Source organism: Gymnoscopelus braueri (assembly GCF_963280865.1).
Source record: "Gymnoscopelus braueri genome assembly, chromosome: 15".
Lineage (NCBI taxonomy): Eukaryota > Metazoa > Chordata > Actinopteri > Myctophiformes > Myctophidae > Gymnoscopelus > Gymnoscopelus braueri.
The window spans coordinates 26096532-26115504 of NC_137620.1; the positions used below are offsets into that span (position 1 = coordinate 26096532).

At 45.8% G+C, this 18973-nt stretch overlaps 1 protein-coding gene across 3 annotated transcripts in view; it reads right to left on the reverse strand.

The window, feature by feature from the left end:
- svep1 (sushi, von Willebrand factor type A, EGF and pentraxin domain containing 1) overlaps nt 1-14971 on the reverse strand; it is a 115376-nt gene extending 100405 nt beyond the window's left edge. For all 3 annotated transcript variants that reach the window (XM_080451873.1, XM_080451872.1, XM_080451871.1), the window contains exon 1: nt 13794-14971. In XM_080451873.1, coding sequence (XP_080307999.1) covers nt 13794-14351 — 558 coding nt within the window. In that variant the 5' untranslated portion in view covers nt 14352-14971. The remainder of the gene's footprint in view (nt 1-13793) is intronic.
- Between the last annotated feature and the right edge of the window lie 4002 nt (nt 14972-18973).

Consider the following 18973-nt stretch of genomic DNA (forward strand, 5'->3'; position numbering starts at 1 on the left):
AATCCTAAAGGAAAAAAAAATAAGACAAAGCAGGCATTCATGATGAGACAGAGACAAACTGGCAGTGTCTCAGGTATTCAGTAAAGAAGAGACAGTGGAATGCAATGGAATGCCAGTGCAGACTCTTTAGAAAGTGTGAGTCAGATGCAGGAGACGAGTGGATGTGTAGAATACAGTTATTACCAAGCCCAGCATTACACACCACTAGGAACGCCCAATAAGTTATTGGCAATAACTAAATTGAGCCTTTTCAGCGAAGTCTAGACTGGCAATAATGGGACAGAGAGCGGGGCACAGCATGACATGGAAGCCATGTCATATTTTTATGGTCGCAGACAGACAAAAAAAAAGACTTTGCTTTCTTTGTCTGTCAACAGCGTGCGTGTAGAGTATCCATATATCCTCCTCACCCATTTAATGGCGTCAACAGCTTGCCAGTGCTTCACAATCCATCCGATACGGTGAGAGCAAAAGATGTGTTGGCCAAAGTTGTGTCGTCAGCATCAGCATTAACACTGCTCAGCTTGCGTTTGTGAGGGCACGCACGCTCACATGCATTCATACACTTAACCACTTTCAACATGGAGTCCCTATTTTGGGCAGGTGTTAATAGGCGAAAATTCTCAAAAATAATGTAGTCCCATAAGCTTAATTTACTGTGCAATGTGAGCTTGTAGATCGGCTATTTCGGCCACGTGACATCGTTGTACAACAGAGTGTAAAACAGACTTAAGTAGTTCATTGGAACACCCCAGGACACGGAATGAGTGGATTTAGGTAACATGACGAAAGCATCAACGCACAGCATTAACCGCAACCGGATGGCGTCGACATCGAGTCCAAGAGTCTCAAGATGTTTTTCTCTTTTTTTTGGCATGGTGATGGATATGCAGTCTGGGCTGTGAGTTTTGCGTCAGTTAGCGCTGGACTCTGTCTTCATGTTCCATGCCTCATATTATAAAACGGGGACCTGAGGAGAGGGAGGTTGGGAAGGGAGGGTTAAAGGAAAGGTGATGAAAGTTGCGGCTGAAGAAGACGAGCTGCGGTCTTGATGCTGTAAATCCCATCGCTGCTGTATTGAATACAGAGAGTGGGTGTGTGTGTGTGTGTGTGTGTGTGTGTGTGTTGGGGGGGGGGGGGGGGTGTTGTGAGAAAATGACGCCATTGGATGGATGGAGGATCTTCCTGTCTCACAACAAGTCTCTCTGTCTGTAGCCAGTGGGAGTTCCCATGTGCGACAAATAGGCTGCGTCAGAGATGAGATGGAGCAGAGATGGCAGAGTGCGGTGAGACGCACTCCTCCCACCACCACCACCACCACCACCACCACCACCACCACCACCCTTGGGACTATTTCAAAAGGATCTTTGTGAACCTCCAGCGCCTGTGTCTGACATGTTATGGGGGTGTTTTAAGGACTCTCTGGGGCTCTCCTGTACTGCGGCCAGAAACAACTGTTGCCGTGACCGCTGGCGCTGACCTTAATTAACCACCTTTCACCAGGATTTAGACTGGATATGCATGGAACTTGGGGGGTCTGAGGTTATCATCACAGGCATCGGTGATTATAGAGAAATGTCATTCTGTGACCATTTCACAGAATATGCTAAAAGTGTTGATACTTTGCATAAGGTTGTTGTGAGTTAGTGTCAGATCATTTCATCATCATCTGGTCTTCATCAGTAGGAAAGCTGACATGGAGACAGCATGTGGAGGAGCACAGGAGAGCAGGCATGAAAGGGATTGGATCCCAGACCAGCAGGGATACTGGTGCAAACCACAGATTTTAATCACTACACCATCCTCCCCTCTTTCCTTCTCTTTTCCTTTCTCCCTCTGTCTCTCCATTATATCACTTGTTCCACTCAGGTCACACAGACCAGGTCTGCATGTGTACTGTAGGTTTGTCTGAACTGTGTGAACTCACTGTGTGTGTGTGTGTGTGTGTGTGTGTGTGTGTGTGTGTGTGTGTGTGTGTGTGTGTGTGTGTGTGTGTGTGTGTGTGTGTGTGTGTGTGTGTGTGTGTGTGTGTGTGTGTGTTAATGAAATAAGCCACACTTTTGGGGCAAATTCAGGACTTCAAACCAAAATAGCCTCGTCCTATATGCTTATAAGTTTGGGAATGGCATGTTTAATTGAGGACAAGATTGGTGTCCATTGGTGATTGGTGTTCATTTCAGTTTCATAAGGTTAGGGTAAGGGATAGGGTTAGTTTGGTTTTGGTTAAGGTTAGGGGTTAATTTGGTGTGTGTGTGTGTGTGTGTGTGTGTGTGTGTGTGTGTGTGTGTGTGTGTGTGTGTGTGTGTGTGTGTGTGTGTGTGTGTGTGTGTGTGCGCGCGCGCACGCTCTGACACGTCAACTGTGTGAGATAGACTGGTGAATGAGGAGGCCCCAGGGTGCTGCTTGGGCTTAAGAGGTTGGAAAATAGATCCCCGTTTCTGGAAAATGTTTGGTATCCATTTCAGAAAGGAGTGCTAGGACAAGCAGAGAAAAGGACAACGGATCAGAGGGCATGTTAAACATGCTACGATGGTAAAATGTGTGCATGTGTGTGTGGGGGGGTAGGGGGTGATCCTTTAACCACTTAAACCCTATATTTCTCTGACCAGAGTCCTACAGGAGTCTATACTAGGCCCCCTTCTTTTTTACCTCTACACAAAATATATTTGCCTATTTCTACAACTCACAATGGGTCAGCGCAATGCGTTGTGACCTAGCTTGGAGATCTTATTTTCGATGAATGTTCACCCCAGAATAGGAACACAATAGGGCTCATGTGGTTAAAGTTAATTACAACTTAAGAAACTGGTAAACAGGTTAAAAAACCCTGGCATCCCTATTTCAGGCACCATTATAGGCGATATGTTTCAAAAAATGAGATTGTCACAAAATTTCGCTGTGGCCGCTGGGGGCATGTCCTCTCCTCCGCTTCATCAATGCCCATACCCTAGGTGGGGTTGGCGTAAGGGCCTTTCTGTGTGGAGTTTGCATTTTCTCCCCGTGTCCCCTAGGATAGGTACCCTCACAAAAAAACATGCAGTAATCCTGGTCTCTATACTGCCTCCCCCTGGTCAGCAGGGGCGCCTGATGGAGGGGAAAGGAACTGGTTGGAATAACGTGTTCCTTCCACGCTCTACGTCCAACCGGGGAAACTCCCCCCTGTAAAGTGATAAGAAGCGGCTTGCTAGCTCCTCATGCATTGAAGGAGGCATGAGCTCAGTTCTGGGCTCTCCCTAGGCTGGCAGAGGGAGAGTAGCGCCCAGGATTACATAGGCAATTGGCACTGGGTGAAAAAATGGGTTACAAAATCGTGGGATAAAAAAAACGAAAAAAACAAAACAAATTGTCCAAAGTTTGACCTACAAGCTACAAGATGTGCCACGTTGTGATATTGTAGATCTGCTATTTTCGCTATTTGTGGTATGACAAAGTATATATGGCTCAACCAGCATCTGTGTCATTTTTGCGTTGGCTATTTAAAAATAGCAGATATTGTACATCTGCTATTTTTGAACATTTTTTAAAAATCTTTAAAGTGCGAAAACTACTGATTTAGAAGGCATTTGTAGAATCGGCCTCAGGCTTAATGTGTTACATCCTCTATTCTTATGGAAACGGACCTGAGCTGCAACTGTACTTGGTCTGCTGTTCTTTCCTTCAAAATCTCTTCGCCAGAAATAGCCAATCTACAAGCTAACACAACGCGTAACCCCCCGAATAGGGGTTCAAGTGGTTAAGTAGTTAAAGTCTCAGTGTCCAGGAAATGGAGTCAACTGTACAAAAGACAAAAATGGACAAACTAAATGACATGAGAGGATCATTCAAACCAGCCAGTAATGGAGACTGTTGATTTAATGAAAATGTTTGGACGTCCTGTGAAATTCCAACACCAGAAGACACCAACAATCTTTTTGAGCATGGCAAGCGCAAGCGGACACATTGCAGTCCAAACAAGGATAATGGAGTACACACGCTCAATCAACAGCACACTAGTTTTCCTAAAATGGCTGGTTAAGACTAGGAAGATTAGGATCGAACAATTGTGCTGGCCTACTCTGTGGATGTGTAGCAGAGATGCCCTGCCTGAAGAGCAGAAGCCCAATATCACCCTTGGAAAATCTGGGATTCCCTTTTGCCTGAGCGGTTTCCCATGCGGGTGTTACACTGGGGTCTTGTTGTTCCTCCCAGTGGAGGGTTGGTCAAAGGTTGATTGAGTGGAGGAGTGCAGAAGTCCTACCTGAAGACTAGAAGCCTAATATACTTGGCTTATGGTGATTCGTTTCCCATGACACAGGGTGAGACACAGGCTCAAATGCAGGTGACATTGTTAGGGTAACAAAACCAAAACTTTTAACTCCTAGCCTTACCCATTTAAACCCGACCCCCAAGGGTCTATCCTCCTTGACTTTTTCCCCCTCTAAACCAAATCTCTTCTGCCAAAATAGCTACAGTACAAGCTCACAACACCTCTAATTGCAAGATGTTGTGCACTTGTAGAACGCCTATTCATCGAATGTTCGCCTATTACAGACATGCCCAGAATAGGGACATTAGGGTTCATGTGGTTACAGAGAAGGAGAGAGGAGAACATGCCTGCCTGTAAGATTCATGACTCACTGGTACTTCTGAAGAAGCCAGAGGGTGAGAACCTGAGACTAATGCATGTCTTCCCCCCCAGTTCATTTGACACACACACACACATACACACCGCAGTCCTGTTGAGTCTATCATGTCAATCACTGTGTCGGTGCCTAGACAAGTTTCCAAAAACGCCCAGAGTCATATAATCGCTGTAAAAACGGTGTGTGTGTCCTCATAGGCATAGGGTATATGAGTCACCTGGTGTCCAGAAGGCCAGCAGAACAGAAAAGCGATTCACACACGTGCACATGCCAGAGGCTGGTGGACGCACAAAGCCAAAAAAGTTTTGTGAATATGGCTTTTTGGGGGAAAGGAAAATAACAAAAACATCATGAGAAACACAGAAACAATATGCGTATTTTGAGAAACTAAATAGGAGGAAATGAAAATAAGGAGGCAGTGTGTGTGCATATGTGTGTGAGTGCGTGCGTGTACTCAACTGTCATTGATGAACCTCTACGGTGATAACAGCACAGCGCTCTATCTAGACCATCCTCACCGCTGGCTCTCCAATTGCGCGTAACCACCAAGTCAATCTGGGAGCCCATCGCCAAATAAAAAGGAAAAACAGCGCCCTCTGCTGTTTTTTACTCTTGGGAGGAGCTCAACGTAGCACCCGTGCGCAAGGAAACCGGGGTTTTTGGTCTACCCTCAGCGCTCCACTTCCGGTGGTGCGCTTATGTTTTCATTCCCACTTCTATACGGAACACTAACACCACTTCTCCCAGAGAACATGGATCGTTTTGGTTATAAGCCCACTTGTTTCTATGTTGAAAGAGCAAGTTAAAATGTGAATATCTTTCCATGGTTTTGTCTGCTGCTCATATTGTTAAATGAGTTTCGGTTTGTTTCAGTGGGAAGCGAGAGCACAGACAGTAAATCCCGCCCACTACATTTGATTGGGTAAAGCGCGGCCTGCTTCCTGATCTGAAGGCACGCCCACTTGTAGGCCAGTGCGTACACGTTATGACGAACCCCCCCCGACAGATTCAAGAGGAGAGCAGAATCTGTTCTTGAGAGATTACCACCAAGTATACAGGGCTTGTATACTTCATTGTACTACGAATAATGAAAATAGCCAATCTACAAGCTCACTGTGATCTTGTATTTTCGCTATCCTACTATAAATGTGCGAATTCTCTGCGTACACACAAGACTGGCCTCCAAGTACTATGATAATGGGTACTAAACTGACAACAGGTACAATGGGTACTCTGACAATACGTACAACGGGTACAAAAGGTATCGCATAACTGGAGGTGCATGCGTTCCCAGTGGGCATTGACCTAGTCTATCTATAAATGTCCCAAATCTTTGCGTGACTGTGTTTCTATCCGTGTGTCCCCTGCAAATCTCGAGAACTGTCTGTCTGTCTGTCTGTCTGTCTGTCTGTCTGACTTACTGACTGATCGACTTCAAACTTGGCATGTGTATCACTGAGTAGAGGGAATGATGTGCCGAGTGGAAAGTCTGATCAACAACACGAATGCTATGACAACTCTCATACTGTAATTCAGTGGTTCCCAGACAATGGGTCGAGGACCAATCTTTATGGGTTGTGACTGAGTAAACATCCCCTTTTTCCAATATTGACCAAATTGGAAAAGGCTGATAAATGGGTACTCTCTCCTATTGGATGAAATTGGCAACCCGCCTGAATTTCTTTTCTTTTTGATTTATTAAAGAGCTGGAGAGACAAACAAACACCAAACAAACACTTTATAGCAATGATTACTATCACAATATGGAGCTTTAACCTTTTCACCTTTTCTTTTATTTCAAGAGATCTGCTATTTTCACTATTTGTTGTACGATGAAGTATATACGTTTTGAGAACCACTGCTCTAACTGTATTGTACTGCATTCCTGCCTGGCCCCAGTCTTATCTGGTTCTGGCCATTGCGCAGAGCAGCCTGCCTGCTCCATCGTTCTGCCTCATCAATCCCTGCTACTGAACCCCCTGTGATACCAGGCTGGGGATGGGTGGTGAATGAGGGTGAAAGTGGCCGTTACACAGACAGGAAACAGAGTCATTTCTTATCTCGGCTGGTTCCAACCGTGGGGACCAGATCAAAGAGACACACCTTGCTTGCATTTGCTATGGAAACTTAGAATTCACTCCAGTCTTGCTTTCTGCTGTTAACCTTTTTATGCTCTCCATGTCTTCTTTTCATCAGATGCTCTCCACATCACAGACATACATAATCTCACTTCCTCTTTCATTGACCACATGAACACTAGCGTCCCTATTCTGGGAATGTCATAATAGGTGAACAGAACCAGCAAATATGACAGATCTCAGATCAAGCCAAATGAAAAAACAAGAAGTGCTGCACCTTTATAATTAGCTAGCGCCAGACCATTTCCTGCTATGCTTGATAAATAACCCAAAACAACCCCAGTGTTTTGTGAGCAATGATAAAGCATCCGAGTCCCCCAAAAGCTTTTTTTTGGCATTGTTCTGGTCTGTAGTAGCCAGTCGCATTCTTATCTGCATTTAACGGGGGAGGGCATGTAGATCTCAATGCATCACATTGTGCATCACAAAACCTCTTCCAACCTTTTCCAAAATTAAGAAATATGGTGACCAAATATGTAACTATGGTCATTTCATCTGACGTATTCCAAATATCCATTCCCCTCTTAAGACATAAGGTAACAAGGTTGCATATAACGATAATCACTTTCCATCCTGGCGCGCAACCTTTTCCATCTGTTGCCTTACCGCTGATTACTAGGAATCAGGCAAAAAGGCTCATGCTCGCATGTGCATGTGTTGGTGTCTTTTAGTCAACAACAGTGGCACACGGCCCGGATCGCCGGCCTAACGGTCCGGGCACTTAGGCTCTAATGTAGCCTGACAGCGCATTGCGGGTTCGAGACCCGATTTTTGCTGCATGTCTCTCCCCATCTCGCTCCCTGTTTCCTCTCCATCTCCGCTATAAATAAAGGCAGAAAAGCCCAAAAGAATATCTTACAAAAATAAACAACAGTGGCACACAACCCACAGGTCATATGTGACTTAAACACGCCTCGCCTAGCTAGCTCCCTGTTCTGTGCCCCGCTAATGGACAATGGTTTCAAAAACAATCTGACATATTTTGACTGGAATACGTCAAGGCCTGCAGTGCCTTGACGTGTGTGCCCCGCCTCCCCATCCATAAACAGCATTGTGGATGTCAGTAGTTCTGAGAAGAACTGGAATTTTCTATCTGGCAGATGAAGGAGTTAAGAGGAAGGGCCTGTGTTGTGAAAATACCCTGACACATAAACACACATCATGCATGCAGCGCATGCGAGTACATGCATTGACAGGCACATTCGCACAGACGCGTGTGCATTCGAAGAGGAGTGAAAAAGTGAAGCGTCTGTAACACTTGATCCATCTGACTTGAGGCCTGATGTGAGCCATGTAAGGACATGCAGCTGTTTCTTTTACAGCATATGTGTGTGTGTGTGTGTGTGTGTGTGTGTGTGTGTGTGTGTGTGTGTGTGTGTGTGTGTGTGTGTGTGTGTGTGTGTGTGTGTGTGTGTGTGTGTGTGTGTGTGTGTGTGTGTGTGTGTGTGTGTGTGTGCATGCATGCATGCATAGTGTGTGCGTGTGTGCGTGAGCATTCAAAGAGGTAATCAATTTAGGAATTTTTTTTTGGAACATTTAACAGCCGAGGCAGGGGAAAATGACACACCTGCTAGTCCAATTCATATAGACTTTAAGTCCCGTACACACACATACACACCACCTGGCCGAATAGAAGGTTCCCTTTATTGAGTGGGTAACGCCCGTAAATTACTCAAGTGTCTGTTTTGACCCAGATTGAAAGTAAGCGGTGCCCTGCTCACTGACAGGCAGGTAAAAACATTACCGTGAACCGACATTCTTTCTCTCTCCGCAACTTGCAGTATGTAGAATTTCTTTCCGCTTTTCTCTCGTTTTCCCCCCATTTCTCCTCCATTCTCTCGGTCTGTCTCCTTGTCCCTATTTCTTTACTTTACTCTCATCCTGCCTTCCCACGTCTCTCTCCAACTCTCTCTCTCTCTCTTGTTCTCCCCTCTTATGCAAACACTGAAACAGATCGACACAGTGGGCCGCCAAGTCCAGTTTAGTATGATCCTTTTTTTTTTGCCAACACAGGGGGGGCTGCCTGTGTGTGTGTGTGTGTGTGTGGGGGGGGGGGTTCTGGGTTCTACCTGCCAACACAAGGAAAACCTTCTGGACGGAGTCAAAGGCAACAAAACAAAATGTACTGAAGAATGGAGGGACACCAGGGTTTTAATTGGATGTTGCAGTCAATGCATTCCGTGCTCTCCCTTTATCTCGAGGAAAACACAAGAGTCAGGGGCTCGTTAATGGGTTGACTTCGATGCCGCTCGCAAGCCAATTGCGAAAATTGGGCTAAGTGTGACGAATGTTTGCAGCTATCTCATGCAAAAGACACAGAAACAGAAAGAACGGATCCGGGCACGAAGAAGGATGAGTCACTTCATTAATATTAACGCATAACAATGACACGCAGCATCCGTTAGCATAACTGTTGCTACGCCGCACGGCAGTGTCGCGCGCCAAAGATAGCAGACCTACAAGCATGTAGTCTCAGCTTGTAGGTCAGCTATTTTCAGCGTGCGACACCGGCTTGTGCCAAAGAATGAATCAGACTTTGTAAGCTTCACCCTCGTCTATAATAACATCAAACACACAGAGGAGAGAGGAGAGAGAGAGAGAGAGAGAATGGTATAATAAGGAAATCATTCAAAAAAAGACAGGGTCTTGTTGGCGTGGCTCCCATATGGATCTCAAACTTCATGAGGCCAGTCTGTGTCAGTCATCTACGACGTCTCTCTTGCATAATTTAAATTCGCCTTTCACTCTCATTACAAATTTAAGGTTCAATATTTCAAATATATGTAAATAGAAGTGGCATGGGGGTTGGCCTACTGGCTACTGGCAGCATACACACGAGATGTGCCCCCCCCCCCCCCCCCACACACACACACACACACACACACACAGACAGACCCTCTTCTAGAGACACGCCATAAAAAAGGGAAAGAGAGAGGATCGTTAAGAGACAGATAAAATGAGAAAGACCCAGACAAACAGATAGACAGACAGACAGATGAGTCCTGGAGCAGAGCCGTGTCTCTACATGCACGGCTGGTGGAAAAATGTCTCTTTTAATGGATCCCAGCTTTCTACAGCACTTAGAGCAGCCAAGACCAGGCCAAGAGAGTAAAATATGGCATCACTATTATCCTGCAATTATCAATTACTCCCTCTCTCTCACTCACTCTCTCTTTGTCTCTGCCTCTCTCTATCCATCTTCCCCTCTTTGTCTCTCTCCCTCTGTCTCTTTCACGTATGCACGCACGCGCACAGCCGCACACACACACACACACACACACACACACACACACACACACACACAAACACACACACACACACATACACAAACACACACACACACACACACAGAAGCTGTCCTGCTGGGACCACGGCTGCAGACCGGTCGGTACATGACATTCAAGCGGATATCGGCCATGTAGATTTCCATTAAGAGACCCATTCTTTATGTTCTTAATGGAAGGAAATGCCAAAATGTTCCTTTTTTCTTTCTTTCCAAAGAGGATTAGGCAGGCTATAGAGAGCAGATAAGGACAGAGATACATAAATAATTTGCAGGTGGCGTGGGGTTAGGATTTATTTAAAGGGACATGATCACGTTTTAGATTTCCGCATTTCAGTTAATTGTAGATGTTATCATAGTCTACAGAAACAACATAATTTACAATACAGTCCATACCGACGAAGAAATGTCCCCCTTCTGTCTGTTTCAGCCATTATCAGTTTTTCCTGATTATGGTATGATGCTTAATGCCATGGTGCATTTCGCGGGCAAGCGTCACGCGGTTTACGGCTGCCAGAGTTTTATTTCATGAAATCGAGATATTCTATGTTATTTTGCCGTAAAAGCACCGTGAAAAAGGAAGGAAAGAAGGGTTGTAGTTTTCACCTAGATGATTACCCAAGCAATATCACTGGAGTAAACAACAAATATAGAGATACAACAAATACAGAGATTATGTTGAAAATGGTGATAGCGTCCATTTTAAACAGTGTCCATGTGGGGCTGATTTTGTTCATGTGTGGTGGGTTTCTGGAGGACAAGTCTACGGTCCATCAGCTGTATCTCTAGGTTCTGTATCTGCTAGGCTCATCTATCTTTCCTGCCGCCTGTGCCGTATGTAGGCTGCACGTATCTTTCGCATTACTCATACATGGTTCAAAGAAGTCTATAGCCTTTCCCCGTGAGCACACACTGGAACACACTATGGAAAAATATGAAGTTGATAGATACTGTATGTATTGCTACATCTTTGTGGATTGAAGACACTACTAGAAAACTAATGCAATAGCAGTATGATAAGTGAATATCTAGGTAAAGTATGTACAGTAGGCTACAGTAAATTTAACCACTTAAATCCTATATCCTAAATCCCATTTCCTTGACTATACATTGTGCCTGCCCTCCTGTTTTACATCTACAACAAATCTCTTTGCTGAAAATAGCTGTCAAATATCGACAATCTACACGCATTGAGAGTAGATCTGCTATTTACGACGAATGCTCACCTACCATGACATACTCAGAATAGGGACGCTGTGGTTAACAGAGCCTGTAGCCAGATCAAGCCAAATGAAAAACAAGAAGTGCTGCACCTTTAAAATTAGCTAGCGCCAGACCATTTCCTGCTATGCTTGATAAATAACCCAAAACAACCCCAGTGTTTTGTGAGCAATGGATAAAGCATCCGAGTCCCCCAAAAGCTTTTTTTTGGCATTGTTCTGGTCTGTAGTAGCCAGTCGCATTCTTATCTGCATTTAACGGGGGAGGGCATGTAGCAAAACAATTCTTTCACCGCTAAACTGTATAGGCTCTGGTCCAAGGCTGCGCGCACTCGCTTGCGTAAAGCGCAGCGCAACGACGGTATGGTATGGCATTGAACACAATGCTAAGCAGTGAGCTTAGCAAGGCTGTCATGATAAGCTCCATTCTAAGCCTTTGAGTGAAGCTATTAGTGAGGTTTTCATGTGATTCCATTTGTGTCAGTGAGATTCCGTAATGAGTTCCAAGTCTCTTGGATCCTGTGATTTGGTTTGAAGGACAAGTTTAGGCGTCATTTATGTATGGAAGAGTGTGGCACTTGCCATCCTCTAGGCCAGCCAGTGGTAAAAGTATTTTATTAGGCTACTAAAACTAAAAGAGTGTACTCATTTTGTTTCACTACAAAAATGTAATACTTTGAGGTCTGATCATTTCTGTCGAGTGGTTAAAGAGCACAGAATGTGATGTTTTAGGATAGCCTGAAATAATAATAATCACAAAATGGGTGTATAACTGTCTCATTTGAAATGTATGGAGCCAGTGTTTGCATTACAAAATAAAAGTGTTGTCCATAGACTCAAAATCAAACGATACTCAGCAGGGCCTGACACTAACTTGTTTTGTTATTTTTGTTGCTGTGTCATTTTAACCATGTTGACTTTTTCATAATTATCAACATTAAATGTCAAGAATGGTTAACCTCAGAGAGCTAACGGGTATACAGGTAGATTAACCACTCAAACCCTATATACTTCATTGACTGGGATCCCCCAGGGGTCTATACTTGGTCGCCGCTGAAAATAGCCGTTCTACTAGCTCTAAACACATTGCGACGCATTGTGAGTTTGTAGATCTGCTATTTTCGCCAATTGTTCGCCTTTTATCACATACCCAGAAAAGGAATGCTAGGGTTCATGTGGTTAGCACTGCTAGCAAGGTAACTGTATACCACCAACTCACTCACAGTAGAATACCCTCAGAGAATGTGTCTAACAGCGTTACTGAACTGCTCTGTGGTATATTAATTCAACAGTCCTGTGTTTATACAGGACCAACATACCACCAACACAGGCAGCTTAAACAGTGTGTCTGCCTCTGTTCAAATCAACAAACCATAAACCAGCTACTACTTTGACCCCTTAGGACCCTGCACAAACAGTCTCTGTCTCTGGGGCATCTATCCAGTTCTATTATCAGTGCATACGACAGCAAACATTGGGCAATCTGGGTTGGTGCAGGGGTTAAAGTACCTGCCCACCACCTCAAAGTCTAGGGGTTAGAATCCACCGCGGTGCAGCTGGCTTGCAATCTTTGTCACTGCATGTATTCCTACGGGCTGGGACGGCACCTGTCAGCGGGGAGCGTTGAACGGGAGGAGTAGGACGGAGGTGCTACGTCCTATTGGTGGTGGGGGCTCCTCACTGGAAGGTGAGCCAGTAAGGTACAGCAATGGCAAGCAGTGGGAGAAAGTAACGGACATAACGACTAATAAAACGGGAGCAACATTGTCAAGACTGATGGTTAAATGGGTACGGGACACATGCCGTATCAGTAACAGGAACTGCATGCAACTCATAGTCACTCTGACAGCTTCATTTACAGTAACGTATGAACGTATCATCACACACAAACTGCAAATTCTTTGCCTGCGTGTCTGCATGCCTGTATGAGTGCTCAGCCTTTGCAGTGTTTTTATTACTGGAAAGTCCGACGTTTTCCTGCACAATTAGTCTGCAAACAGTTTCCCTCTCGCTGTCTCTGGTGTGTAATTTAGAGGAAGAACCAGCAGCAGCAGTGAGGCCACACATGGTCTCATTAACATCAACCTCACCCCGCCACAATCACACCCTACACCACATACACACAGGCGCACGCGCACGCACACGCACACACTCACAAGTTCCCTATAGAACGAAGACACACACACACACAAGTTCCCTATAGAATACACACGCACACGCACACGCACACACACACACACACACACACATTCATTACTGGTTCACGGGGATCCCCCGTTGTCCTTGAGGGGTTCCAGGGGGTCCCCAGGCTAAATGATTGATTGTTAGGAACCAAATGGACTAAAATGGGTAAATGAACGCTGAGGATTTTACAGTGTAGATTTGGGGGTCCCAGAGATAAAAATCGCATCAAACTGTGGTCCGTGGGCCTAATGCATATTAAACTGGGGGTCCTTGAAATGAAAAAGGTTGAGAATCACTGGGGTACATATGAGTCATACACACAGACACAGTCCATCCATCCACTCACCGCTGCCCTCTGGAAGGCTCCTTTGGTGTAGGTGCCCCCTCCTCTGTAGGTGATGGCTGGGATCTCCTGGTTGAACAGAGAACACTTGTGATGGTGGGACTTGGGCGCCGACACATGGTCCACGCGCGTCACCACGTGGGTCTTGGACGAAAAGGTGACCAGAGCCACTCGCGTGTCCTCCGCCGCCACGGGGAAGTCGGACAGCAGCTTGCGCACAAACCGCAGCTCACTCAGGAAGTTGCTGGCGCCCACGCTCGACGACTCGTCCACCAGGAAGACCAGGTCGAGCCGTCGGCTCTTCTCCCGGAGCTCCCGGATGTTCTTCTTGAACGCCTGGCCCAGCCGCTCCACTTTGCTCTCCGCGCTCTCCGATAGGTTGCCGGCCGCCACCGCCGCCGCCGCCGCCGCCAGGGAAGGAGATGCGTGCCTGGGCCGTGGCGACCGAGGCTTGGGCTGGGGCTCCTGGAGAGCAGGCCAGGCTGAGGTCCACACGTCCAGTAGGCATAGCAACAAGAGGCAAGTCCACAGCGGAGACACCAGGTGCCTTAGAAACGTCATTCTGGTGTGTATTTAGTCCAGTCAGCAACGACACTAGCTCTGTGGCGCAACTCTTCCCAAACTGAACAAGGACGGTCCAAAATACACTTGGGGAAACCTAAAATTGTGACAGTGATGACAAGTACTGTTCTACGCTTCTTCCAGCGGCGTCCAGACACATAGCACACAGCGACCAATCAGGAGAGAGTTCCTCAAAAGCATAGCTAGGTGAAGATGATGCTCCTTCCCTCTTCTCCAGACGGGTCTCTGTGTCTCTTGGGTTCCTCTCGTGTTTTGCTCCCGTCCCGTCAGGTAAAAAAAAAAAAACGTCCACACCGAGCTCACAAGGTGACTGACTGTCTGTCTTGACACTACACAAGCCTGGATTAGATCTTTCCGTCTGTCTGTCGGTCTACCTGCTTTCTCTTTTCAGTCTGTGAAACAGCTTTGTCTCACGGCTCGGGGATCTGTCTGTCTGTCTGTCTGTCTGTCTGTCTTCTCAGTCCAGCTGTTGGTCAGCACGGGTGTCAGTTTCAAAAGCTGAAAAAGCTACATAGCCTCTAAACGTCTCGTCTCTTCTCTTCTCTTCCAGGGCTCTCTCTACCCTTCAGGATCGTGTGTGTGTGCTTGTGTGTGTGTGTGTAGCGTGTGCTGTGGTGTATGTGTGTGTGTGTGTGTGTGCGCGTGTGACGCTCCTGCCTGCACCATCAGCCAAGCTCCAAATGTCTCTTCCTCTCTTCTCTTCAAATCATTTAAAAAAAGGGAAAAGAAGGAGGGAGGGAAAAAGTTCTGAGAGAGAGAGGGAGAGAGAGAGAGAGAGAGAGAGAGAGAGAGAGAGAGAGAAGGGGGTGGGTGAGGACGAGTACAAGAGGAGAGAATGAGAGAGTGAGGGGGAGAGAGAGAGCATGGGGAAAAAGGGGGCAGTCACAGTCGTCTTTTCTTTCATTTTCTCTCTCTCTCTCTGCTGTCCTGCATAGAGTGAGTTTCTGTGTCAGTAGAGCTCCTCGCCTGTCAGCCTGTCAACATTCCCAAAGAAAACATCAGCACCAAACACTGTGATCAACTCCATATGTCTGTGTGTGACGCACGCGCGCACAGGCACACACACACACACACACACACACACACACACGAGCAGAAGATAGCAGCCATCCAAGCCATCTGACACAGAAAGAAAGAGGAACAGACAGATGGAAGACAGCAACGATGCTAAAGGGAGGTAGAGAGTGAGAGGTGTGTGAATATTAGATAGATGCCGTAAAATAGGTGACAGAGTAGGACAGACACGATCCAAAACACACTCCAGTTACTGTAGGAAGCACTGAAGACACGTCTAATCATCAAATCATCACTCTCTTAGTAACTATCACTTCCTTTCTCTCTCTCTCTCTCTTCATGCACATTCCCCTCTCTCAGGGTTCTCTCCCCACTCCTCTTTCTCTGTTTCCTCCCTCTGTCTCGTCTCTCGACTCCCCCCCACCCCCACCCCCACCCCTCTCTCCTGGAGTGTTTTCCTTCCCAGATTTGTATCTGTTACCAAAACAAAGGCAGCCCGTATTACAGAGGCACAGTGTGCCTATAAAACTCCAATGCTGGATTTACAGCGAACGACTGGCTTCACACAGTCACTAGCATGAGTGCAACTGGAAATGATTGACCATAAAGAAGAAAGAGCTAGAATCCCTGTGACAGAATGAGAGAGGTGAGGAGGAGGGGGCAATAATGAGTAAATGAGAGAAGCAGAACAGCCAACGTGAATCCCTGTGATAAAACAGACAGGGAAAGAGAGAGAGAGAGACAGACAGACAGAGACAGAAGCCAGTGAGGGAGGTAAGAACAACGACCAGATCACAAAGTTGACAGAGTGCAAGAAGGAAAAAGCAATTGTGTGTGTCTGTGACTGTGTGCATGTGTCCGTGCGTGCGTGCGTGCGTGCGTACGCACAAGTGTGCATGTGTGTCAGGGCAAAGCTTTCCACCAGGGTTAGCAGAGAGCAGTGCAGTCAGACTTATACTATTAGCCACAATGACACGCAGCTCAGGCACACATAGTGTTTATTAGGCTATATAAACCCAGGGCCCTCTCTCTCTCTCTCTCTCTCTTAACAGCACTGGAAACTTCTGCTCTGAGAAGTGGGAATAGAAAGTAGCGTCACGCCGGCCAGAGAGCTGGACGGGAATGAGACTCAGAAACACAGACGGACGCACGCTAAAAGGAACGCACACACAAAGACAAACAAAGAGCCACACATGTGCGGGTCACCCCCGCCAATCACACGCACGCACGCACGCACGCAGTGTGATGAGCACAGCTGTGACTTCCTGCTTTTTGGCACCGCAAAACACTCACCAGACTCTACCGGGGTCCTCTGGGAGGTTATGTGAAGTTCCACACTGGTTTGGTGGTAACAGAAAATTCACACGCACACACACAAACACACACACTTTGGATTACCAGCCTGCATGCATGCAAGCTGTCAGAGGGACTATGAGCTGCAGCAGTTTGTGTTACTGATACGGTACGTCCCGTACTCATTTAACCATCATCAGACCATTTGAGAGCCTCACAGTCTACCGAGGCACATAAGCCACATTATGTGCACACAGAAACGGAACAGATATATTGGATATGGATTTTGGCTCATATACTTGCATTAACACACACACACACACACTCACACTCACACACACACACACACACACACACACACACACACACACACACACACACACACACACACACTTTGGATTACCTGCCTGCATGCATGCAAGCTGTCAGAGGGACTATGAGCTGCAGCAGTTTGTGTTACTGATACGGTACGTCCCGTACTCATTTAACCATCATCAGACCATTTGAGAGCCTCACAGTCTACCGAGGCACATATTACCCACTTTATGTGCACACACAAACGGAACGGATATATTGGATATGGATTTTGGCTCATATACTTGCATGTATTCACACACACACACACACACACACACACACACACACACACACACACACACACACACACACACACACACACACACACACACACACTTGTGCAAACATGCAAACAAGCGCATACAGAGAAACAAGCACAAAGGCCCCCGAAGGCCTGGTCCAAGGGTCCTGAGAATTGGTTTTCTTGTGGTTTGCGCTCTCTGAGGGTGGTCCCTTGCATCTGCAGTGTGTGTGTGACTGTGTGTGTGTGTGTGTGTGTGTGTGTGTGTGTGTGTGTGTGTGTGTGTGTGTGTGTGTGTGTTGAACTCAATTTTATTAGCTTACAAATGACAATCAAAGACTATCAAGAGTCAAGACAGCATACTGTATACATATAGCAGCCTAAGCCTAAATACTTATACTATACAAGCTGCACTTGACACTTTCAAACACACCATTAAAGCAGAAGAAGCCTATGTACTGGTGGTTCTCAAAGTGGGGTCTGGGGGGGGGAATTTGTTAATATGGTGTTACAATCATTTTAACCACTTTAGTTTATCCATATGTTGGCTATTCAAAAATAGCAGATCTACAAGCTCACAGTGCATCACTTTGTGCCGCACTGCGAGCTTGTACATCTGCAAAAAATATATATATAATTTAGAATTTATTTTAACATAAATCTTCTCTTCTGGGGGTCCTTGGCACAAAACATTTTCAGATGGGGTTCCGCAACCAATCAAGGGGTCCTTGAGTTTGACACTAAAAAGTTTGAGAACCACTGGTATGACACACACACACGCACGCACGCACACACACACACACACACACACACACACACACACACACACACACACACACACACACACCTCACCTGTCTCTTGTAAATTATCTCTTGCTGCAGGCCAAGGGCGAGCACCGAGCAGCAAACACGTGACGTCCTTCACATAATCTGTTCAAAGGATGGAACACACACACCTCATCAGCCGGGTAATACCTTCTAACAAGGCTACAACGACCAATATATGTCAGATATCTGTATATTGGTCTGCATCGAGCCTCGAGGGGCTATACGGCCACACAAACTGACACAAACTCACCAGAGTTGCCATGTCCACTTATTATAATAAGCGACATTGGGTTTATTTTTCTGTGAAGTTGCTTGTAAATATTGGCAGTTGCGGTTTTTTGGACTTGTTTCTAAAGGGTATTTGCTTATTTAGGGCTAGCCATGGTTCACATGTCATGTATGACAATCATGTTTCAGGGCTAATTTAGGGCTTGCTTCCTAGTGTTGTTTAAACCGGTGGTTCTAAAATATTGTATATATTTTAAATAGCTATTTTAAAATGTAATTATACAAGGACCCTCATCTGAAAATATTTTGTGCCAGCTACCCTGTCCCCATGCAAGATTTGTGTTGTTAAAATTTTTCAAAAATATAACATTTTCACTTTTTTCTCTAAGATTTATTTTTGAACATAGCAGATCTACAAAGCCACGCGTTGTGAGCTTGTAGATTGGCTATTTTCGGTTCTTTTGGGCTTGTTTTCATAGACCTTGTTGCTTGTTTCTCTCGCAAAACCTGGCAACACTGAAACTCACCTGCCCCTAGCTTCATTTTATTGTGACCAATTAAAGAGCCTACATTAACAGTTTGCTATTAAACTAAGTCTTTAACATAGCCTATTTCAATTTAGGTGCTAATATAAATGCCC